The sequence below is a fragment of the Anastrepha ludens genome, chromosome 4 (assembly GCF_028408465.1).
Source record: "Anastrepha ludens isolate Willacy chromosome 4, idAnaLude1.1, whole genome shotgun sequence".
Lineage (NCBI taxonomy): Eukaryota > Metazoa > Arthropoda > Insecta > Diptera > Tephritidae > Anastrepha > Anastrepha ludens.
Window position 1 is genome coordinate 12,507,004 of NC_071500.1, and position 9,589 is coordinate 12,516,592.

Consider the following 9,589-nt stretch of genomic DNA (forward strand, 5'->3'; position numbering starts at 1 on the left):
GTGTCGGATGGCATTAAGCGTCAATGAAGCAGTATGCGACCACATCACCAAGGCGACATCTCGACGACAATCAAATGGCACATCAGTCGCATTTGGAGTCGATCACAAGCACGGTAGCCAAGGCACTTTACTTGGAGGCTGTCCAATTCCTGCGTTGCTGCGGCCACAAAGCAAGATTCGACGGAGGGCACAAGATATGAGTAAATGCGTGTGTGTGTGTGTGTATTTATGTGGCTTGTATTTGTATATACATGCGAGTATATTTACATTTATATACAATAGATGAAGGCGAATTTCGGTTGCTTATTTATCGTCTCGAACTTTTGAACGTTGACGCTTTTTTAAACTTTTTTAATGAAATTAGTGTTTTCCATTTGTAAATGTGTTCTTTTGTTTTTCATTGCTGACTACCGACAAAGTTTCACCTTTGTTTTTGCCATTTTTATTCACCTCAATTTTTGATTGATTTGGGTTTCATGCCATTGATATGTATCCGATCATTGAGTTAACTCTTTTGATGTTGGTAATAAATCATTAAATATTAGCATTTTTCTTTCAACAAATATAAAGGGGCATAATTACTAGTATTTAAGACGCGTAAGCGGCCCATCAAAGTGACCTCCTAATGCGCCCTCAAGTATAAATGCATGGAAGTAACTACATGTATATGTTTGCATGTGTACCACTGAGATTATTTAATAGACTTTACATGTTCGTATGTGCTAGAGTTCCCGGGCAAACAGGCAACGAGTACGCGCCCAAATAGACGATGCTCATTACTGGAAAATTTTCGAGGGTGAGCTCGAGTATTTGAGCTTTTTTCAGGGAAATCGAGGAATACCTTTGATTACTTTGACTTTTTGCCTGCACTATTTTTATGTTTTGCGAATTATCGGGTTTGGGAATAAGTTCATAACGTGTTGAGATTTTCACTTATTTTACAACGATTTGTTTGCTATTTGGAAAAGGGTAGGTATTCATTCAATAAAATTCTTTCTGCTCTACAAAACTAAATTAATTGTATTTTTGATTTATTAAATTTTTTATTATTATTATTTATTTCATTATTTAATTTTTTATTTTTCGACACCTGCTCTACTTTCCTTCTCATCGATATCAAAACGCTCCCGAAGCAGCTCGGGACATTTCTGACGTTGATGGAGAAATATGTCATGGGCGAGTCTATAGAACGGAACTGGTTTGCAAAATTCAAAAATGGCGACTTCGACGCCGATGAAAAACGTCTCTAATCACTTTCAAACGAGAAGGGTCAGCGAACCAGTCATTAATTGGCGCAAAAAATGAACTGCGATCATAAAACGATTCTCATTCACCTTCATTCAATGGGATTTACCGAAAACTTGGGAGCCTGGGTGTCTCGTGAGCTCAACGAGGAAAACAAAGAAAGTCGCCTTCAAATTGTTGCTCAGCAACTCGTCCGCCATCGAGGAACACGCGGTCATAAACAAAGCTTCATGTACCGAATCATCACCGGAGATGAGGAAGGAGTGGATGGCTCCAGGAGATACGCCAAAGCCGAGAATCAAGCCGGATCTTCATCCAAAGAAGATCATGGTATGTGTTTAGTGGGACTTGGAGAACATAGTGCTCTGGGAAATGCTCGAAAAGAATGTCACGCTCAAGAAGGAGCTCCAGCTACACCGTGTGAATGAGGCTAAACGTCTGAAAACACCTGATCGACATTGTCAAATCATATGATACTTCTTCACCAGAACGCCTCAGGTTGCACAAGTCGTCAAAACCGCACCCCAAGAGCTCGAACGGGAAGTCCTTCAGTATTCGCTGTATTCTCCGGACCTTGTACTGACCGATTACCATCTTTTCCACTCCCTGTCAAACCATATGAAGGGCGTTACCTTCGATAACAAAGAGGTCCTTAAAACTGGCGCAACAACTTCTTTGACACCAGACCAGGGGATTTTTGGCGGAGCGGCATAAACAAATTGCTCGAGAGGTGTGAAGTCGTTATTAACAGCAACGGTGAATAAATAACACAGGCCTGCAAAATCTCGATTTTTTACAGCTTCTAAAACCGCTATGGGTGTTTCCTGAAGGTTTTTTTATGCTGAAAACGAATATGACCTTGAAAATGCTCCAGCACGTCAGGATTTTTGGCAATTTGAGATTAAATAGTCAAAAAATGCAGATTTTGGCAATTTTTTTAATTTTTTTTTGAGCAAAGTAAAGTTTTTTTTAAATTTTCCACAACGGCATCGCAAAGTACTACTCTTTAGCTTTAAGGTCTTTTTTTAAAAATATTTTTACGATTAATATAAAAAAAGTTATTCTATTTTGAATTGGAGACTTTTAGATATGCAAATCCAACCTTTCTAACTCTCTAACGCCCCTGTAAAGGGCGAATTCAAAATAGTATAACTTTTTTTATATTAATCGCAAAAATATTTTTAAAAAAGAACCTTAAAGCTAAAGAGTAGGACTTTGCGATGCCGTTGTGGAAAATTTAAAAAAAAACTTTACCTTGCTCAAAAAAAAATTGAAAAAATGGCCAAAATCTGCATTTTTTGACAATTTAGCCTCAAATTGCCAAACATCCTGACGTGCTGGAGCATTTTCAAGGTCATATTCGTTTTCAGCATAAAAAAACCTTCAAGAAACACCCATAGCCGTTTTTGAAACTGTACCTCTCAGGACTGTGAAAGATATCCGATACATTTTGGTACATAAACTTTATTTTTACTTAATTGTAAAATGTGAAAAATTGATGGGTGATATAACTTTTTAATAATTTTTTTCGTAATCAGGACACCAAATTACAAAGTAATTAGTTAAAATTATCGAAAAAGTTTTTTGTGTAATTGATTAACTTATTGATATAATTATTGTTTTTTGTTTAAATAAAAGCCTTCGGTAGAAACGCTACGAACTTATTCCCCAACCTAATACAAATAAAGTTGGTTAAATTTCAAGAGCCGATGTTGAATGTGAACCACCCCTAAACGTCAACGACATCGTTGGACTTCTTTCTTTGGGATTATTTAAAAGAAAACGTATACGTCGATAAGCCAGCAACAATTCAAGAGCTAAAGGATGAGATAATTCGACACATTAACGGCATAGAACCTCAATTATGCCTCAGCGTCATCGAAAATTTGGACCATCGGGTGGAGGTGTTCCGCCGAGGCCGATATTTTGTTCCATACGTAATTGAGCCATGCCAATATTATCATAATAAAGAGAAAGGATAATAATTTCTTAAAAAAGTTGTATTTTATTCAAAATCAATACCGGCCCTTAAAACTTAACCACCCTTTACAAATTTGTATACGAAGTATCGCAAAATTAATTCCTTGTGCATCTCAATACATTTATAATGTTAACACAATCTTTTAATTTGCTTGAAGCCTAAACAGATATTTGAGAAATCCTTATTTTATTTAGTGAAGTTGTAGCCCCTTTGCATTTTTTACAGTACGCAACTGAAGTGTCGCTTGCAGCAATCCGGATATGGTGCATTGGTGTTAATGAAATCGCCCCAACTGCAAGTTGGCTTATCTTTGGGATCGTATTTAATCAATGAAAGCGGCGAGGGCAGAGAGCTAACCGGATCACAACTGTAAGTAAGAGAGCGTAAATTCGTATAAATAGTTTTTTAGTAGGATAGATGGAAATGTCTCTTTCGCAATCTGCTAAGTACTCACGTTTCAATAGTGGCCATGCCTTGTGAGTTATCACAGGTAAATTGTGCGCATGCCATTACGGGATGCTTTATACTTTGACCAGGTGTAAGTACCTTATCTTTGACTACACATTTTCCTGGATGTGCTGGAAATATAAATAGGCATTTAATTTATAAATTAGTTACTTGTTGTTTCGCTGCTAGAGAGTTTTTTATGACACTTTGAACAGCATACCTGGATCTTTGAAATATCTCTCTGTGTAGACAGCCGCTTGAGACAAGCTTAGAACGCATACACAAATTATGAAAATATTTTTCAACATCTTGTCACTTTTACCACTCGAATTCAACTGATTCCAAATCGATTCATTACTCGCAAAATGCTTGTGATTACTGCTTTGTTTACAAAATATTGGTGTCGCGAAGGTTATCGCTCAATAGCCTATAAAATTTTACGTGGGGTTTGGGGTTTGAAGACAAAATTATATTACTATAATTCATGCATTTCAAACAGTTTCGTCCACGTTTTCTTTAAACTATCACTAAAGGCACTTTATGACTTTAAAGTAAATCGAATTTTTGAAGAAGTTGTAGAGAATGATGATCATAAAAATTATTAAATGAAGCAAATAAGGGTTAACAATCAAAACATAATTAAATTATTGCCACAAAAACTTTTGACAGCTCTGAAAAGAAATTTACCACAAAAACAAAAATAAAGGGAGGGGATCCGGTGGTCTAGAAATTTCAAAAAATCGATTTTTTATTTTTTCGATAGAATCTGATGAATTTTTAATGAGAAATTGATATGAAATTTGTATGCGGAAATTCCCATATTATAGCTTCTACAGCCCATTAAGGGGGTATATACCTTGTGCGCCCGAAAATATGAACGATTGTCATAATTTTTTTTTAATATATTTTAGAAATTTTATTTAAATGAGGCATATACGAGGGGTGCCTTTTATATGTCGGGATTAGAGAACAAAAACAAATTTTAATCATCGAAAATCACTTTATTGTTTTTCAAAATATTCTCCATGAAGATCTATACACTTTTGCATGCGTTTGAACCAATTGTCAAAGCACTTTTGCCACTCTGAATGAGGTACCTTTAAAACATGCATTCTGAATGCCGCAATCGCTTCTTCAGGTGTCGAAAAACGTTGGCCTCTCAGTTTGTTTTCTACGTACGGGAATAAGTCAGGACTATACGGCGGCTGACCCATTAATTCGATGTTTTGGGTGCTCAAAAATGCAGTTGCTTGAGCCGATGTGTGAGAGTTCGCATTGTCCTGGTGAAGAGCGATCCGTCTTTGGCGATTGGTTTTCCTAATTTCTTGGAAGACAACTGGCAAGCAAATGGTTGTGTACCACTCAGAATTTACTGTTCTGCGTTGTTCTAGTGGTACGTTTGCGACATGTCCAGTTTTTCCGAAAAAACAGGCGACCATTTGCTTGAAAGTGCTTCGTGCGCGAACAACTTTTGTTGGATTTGGCTCATCTTGAAACACCCATACAGTCGACTGCTATTTACTTTCGGGCTCATACACGTAAATCCATGATTCATCACCTGTCACGATGTCATAGACGTGTTTCGAAGCCCCGCGATCGTATTTTTTGAGCATTTCCTTCGACAAATCGACACGAGCCTTTTTTTGAGCGATTGACAAATTGTGTGGGATCCAACACGAACAAATTTTTTTGACAGTCAAATGTTTATGCAATTTGAATGTATGCTGGTCCCACTAATGCCTAAGATTGTCTCAATCTCACGATAGGTCACATGATGATCTTGCAATATCAGTTCGCGCACACCATCAATGGTTTTCGGAACAACAACTGATTTTGGACGACCTTCACGAAATTCGTCTTGAAGTGAACTACGACCACGATTGAATTCACCATACCATCGATAAACACTGGTCCTTGATAGAGCTTCATCGCCAAACAATGAATTAAGTTCATCCATGCAATGTTGCTGAGTTAATCTACGTCGAAAGTTGTAAAAAATAATCGCACGAAAATGTTCACGATTTAATTCCATTTTTGAACCGAGATGAATCTTTTAAGTTACTGTAAGCAACTCAAATAGCGGTGGTATTTCAAAACGTTCTGAGTACGTAAAAGCCAAATGTCAAACTTTGCGATACAGCTGTCAGTTGCCAGATTGCAACACCAGGGTTGCCAGATCCCGAAATATAAAAGGCACCCCTCGTATCCTACTGAAGTGGAACTCTCGAAGAATACATTTTGGTGTTTTTATTTTAAAAAATGTTATTATTTATTGTTGATATCGGCTCTCCCCCGAAAGGCCGTTTTTTAGAAGAGGATTGCGGTGATCACGGTAGCGCATGAGCAGCTCAACTGAAATCAAAAAAATTAAATGATTATTGTAGAAAAATGTTTTTTAGTGGACCTGAACGGTATATTTACCAATCGTGTATATGCAAATCGGTCAAATAGTTTTTGATAAATAAAGATCATCGCGACGGTAATTTTCAAAAAACCCGACTTCGAGATAATCGCGTCTAAAGTTTTGCGTGCACTTCTCGTTCCAAGAAAGATCGCGCGCTTCCACGGTCTGTAACTTTCGTTCTAGTGCTCCGATCTTTATGATTTTTTGAATTTATATTTTTGAGATGATGTACTTTTAGAATATGCCATAAAAATGTTTTCGATTTTTTAGTCCAACGCAAGGTACATACATGTATAACCCCTTAACTAGGTAGGGAGCGGTCCGCGCGCTTCTGTAGCTCAAACTTTAAACTCATTTATGTTGAAACGACTTCTTTCGGCCGGCTGTTGTCAAAAAAAATAAAAAACCATTCAATCTAATCGTCTGAAATTTTAATATGTTATTCACAACAGCAATGGCTATCGCCTGTATTAGAATTATATTATTATTTCAATTATTTCGTATATTTTTTATTAAAAAACTGGGGAAAAAACCGATTTTTAGAGTTTAAAATTCAAAACCGCGCCATTTTGTAAATTTTTTTTTTTTAGATAAATAATTTTTTTTAGTTTTTGTGTTTCAAATGAATAGAAGAGCCAAAATGGTCCAAGTAAAATTTTTCGAAAGTGTTAACTTCAGCGCCATTTTCAAAATTATTTTTAATAATTTTTTTTTTTCATTTTTGTATATAAAAAAAGTTAAATAAAAAGCCTAAAAAATTGTAATATCCTTTTTCATTTTTTTTATTGTGAAAAAAAAATGTATGAAAATACCCTAAACTTTCGAGCTCTAGGCCACCAGGACCCCTCAGAGCGGTTGAATGCGGCACCACATCTTCATATGTGCGAGGACTCAAGCGCCCACTTAAGAAAGCGTTTTAGTAAAATTTGTTAAAAACAAGCGACGAGAAGAAATCAAATTATAGTTTTTTTCATACGTCTAAATTTCTCATTTTGTGATTTAGGTTGAAATTGTGTTCATTAAAATATGGTTTCTTTGTATTTTATGATAGTAAATTTTGGCTTGTTGGTTAGAGCAATGAGAGAATTTTATACAAAACCCCCCGAAAAAATGCATGGTTGCGCGCCTGGACATAATTTTAAGGTCACCTCACATTGATTATAATGTATTTTTTCTTTTTCTTAAATTTATTTCAGCTTTTTTTACAAAAACATATTAGGTGCGCAACTAAGTTGTCGCTGTTTTTTTTTTGATGAAAATACAACTTTATTCTGAAAAAATGGTTACATGTGAATCATTGAAAGTATTGCCCATCGCTGGCTACTAATTTTTCCCATCTTTCTGGTAGATCTCGCATACCGTCGCGGTAAAACTGTTCATCTTTTGAGGCTATCCACGAATCAAGCCATTTTTTGATGTCTTCATATGAATGGAACTGCTGGTCAGCTAGACCATGTGCCATCGATCGGAACAGGTGATAATTGGACGACGCAATATCTGGAAATTATGGCGGGTGGGGTAGGATTTCCCATTTCAGTGTTTCCAGGTGGGTTTTAACGGGCCACGCGATTCTGATCGTTGTCGTGCTGTAGAATCACTTTTTCATGTCTCTCCGAGTATTGCGGCCGCTTCTCGCGCAGTGCTCGGCCCCATCGCATCAATTGAAGTCGATACCGATCCCCAGAGATGGTTTCGCATGGTTTTAACAGTTCATAATAAATAACACAAACTTGGTCCCACCAAATACATAGCATAACCTTCTCAGCGTGAATATCCGGCCGAGACGACGACGTAGAAGCATGACCGGACAGTCCCAATGACTTTATTTTCTTTGGATTGCTGTAATGAATCCATTTTTCATCGCCCGTCCCGATGAGATGAAGAAAACCCTTCCTTTTTTGCCGCTGGAGCAGTTGTTCACAGGCGAAAAAACGGCGTTCAACATCCCTTGGTTTTAACTCATAAGGAACTCAAGTCCCCTATTTCTGAATCATTCACAAAGCATGCAATCGCTTGGAAATGAATTGGCGGGTAACTCCTAATACCGAAGCAAGCTCTTTTTGCGTTTGACACGGATCCTCATTGAGCAATGCCTCCAATTCAGCGCCTTCGAAGGTTTTTGACCTTCCTTCACGCGGACGGTCGACAACATTAAAATCACCGTCTTTGAAGCGATGGAACCAATCTCGGCACGTTGTTTCACTTAATGCAGCATCTCCATAAACTTTTTGTAGCTCTCGATGCGCTTCAGTCGCCGTTTTTATCGAATGAAAGAGGAAAATCAACACTTCCCGCAAATGACGTTTATTCGGCACAAAATCAGACATTTTCACAAAACGAAAAGTATTTGATACCAAAACAAAATCACTAATGTGTCGAAGCAGTTTGTTTACCATATGTCTAAGCTTGTTTTATGACGTTTAGGTTATGTTAGAATTGACTAGCACACACTGCTGGCGGCATCTATTGACAAACAGCGGGAACTTGGTTGCGCACCTAATATTTTATTTTATAACGAAACCCAAATAAATCATAGTTTCACACTTTGCACAAAATTTTAATACATTCATCCAATTTCTGTCAACATTTCATACTATTTATTCAAAATTTATAGAAAATTTTTGGTACTTTTGATGAAAAAGTGGTCCATTCGTTTTATGGAGAGCTGGAATGCGCGATACTATCGGCGAAAAAAATTATTAAAAATCAGCGAAAATTTTAATTTAAAAAAAATTATTGTTGGGTATGGGAATAAGTTTTCGTCCTTTCTTAGTTATTTAATTAGTTATTTTATCTAAGTTATTCAAACAATTAAATCACACGAGATATTATGTGAAGTAGGTGCCATTGGATGCTACAACTTTACTCCATCTTTCAGGCAGCATATGGAGCAATTCGAGCACTTTTCACTTGACCCATTCATTGAGCGAATTTGCGATGCTCTCGTATGAAATGAACCGCTCTCCAATAAGGGCTGACTGCATTGATCGGAGCTGATGGTAATCTGAAGGTGCAATGTCTGGGGAATATGGCGGGTGGGTGTTATTTTGATATTCAAAGAAAAATGCTATTTTTTAGTATAAATGATCGGATGTTTATTTCAGTATAAAGAGGCAGGTATGTCGTTAATAGTGGAAAATAACATCAGGCAAATGACCAGCACGACCACGCTTACAGGACAATATCCTTTTCATGAAATTTTCCATAACCGAATTGCAAAGTGGCTGCCCTATGTCCTCGATAGCCTCACGAATTACATCTTTGAGTTCTTGAATCGACCCTGGGTTGCTGGCGTAGACCTTTTCTTGCACGTGGCTCCAAGGAAAAAATTCACAAGGTGTTAAATCACAAGATCTCGGTGGCCAATTGTGATCACCTCTACGATAAATAACACGGTCCGGAAACTTTTCCCGTGAAAGATCAATGGTTTCGTTGCTTGTGTGGCACGTAGCGCTGCTTTGTTGAAAATAAACATTGCCCAGATCAATACCATCCAATTTCGGCCATAAAAA

The 9,589-nt window shown here is 37.1% G+C and overlaps 1 protein-coding gene across 1 annotated transcript; it reads right to left on the minus strand.

The window, feature by feature from the left end:
- Positions 1-3,237: 3,237 nt before the first annotated feature.
- LOC128860354 (uncharacterized) lies at positions 3,238-4,021 on the minus strand. The gene is made up of 3 exons (XM_054097836.1): positions 3,894-4,021; positions 3,681-3,804; positions 3,238-3,593 (listed from the first exon to the last, which is right to left on the minus strand). Exons 1-3 carry the CDS (start codon positions 3,979-3,981, stop codon positions 3,446-3,448), a joined length of 360 nt encoding a protein of 119 aa, XP_053953811.1. The 5' UTR covers positions 3,982-4,021; the 3' UTR covers positions 3,238-3,445.
- Between the last annotated feature and the right edge of the window lie 5,568 nt (positions 4,022-9,589).

Bases quoted from the DNA above. Each gene is read 5' to 3' on its own strand.
- LOC128860354 (XM_054097836.1), bottom strand. From the start codon at position 3,981: ATGTTGAAAAATATTTTCATAATTTGTGTATGCGTTCTAAGCTTGTCT. The intron at 3,805-3,893 runs GTATGCTGTTCA...TTATATTTCCAG, and splicing joins GAGATATTTCAAAGATCCAG to CACATCCAGGAAAATGTGTA. The intron at 3,594-3,680 runs GTGAGTACTTAG...TCTTACTTACAG, and splicing joins GGCATGGCCACTATTGAAAC to TTGTGATCCGGTTAGCTCTC.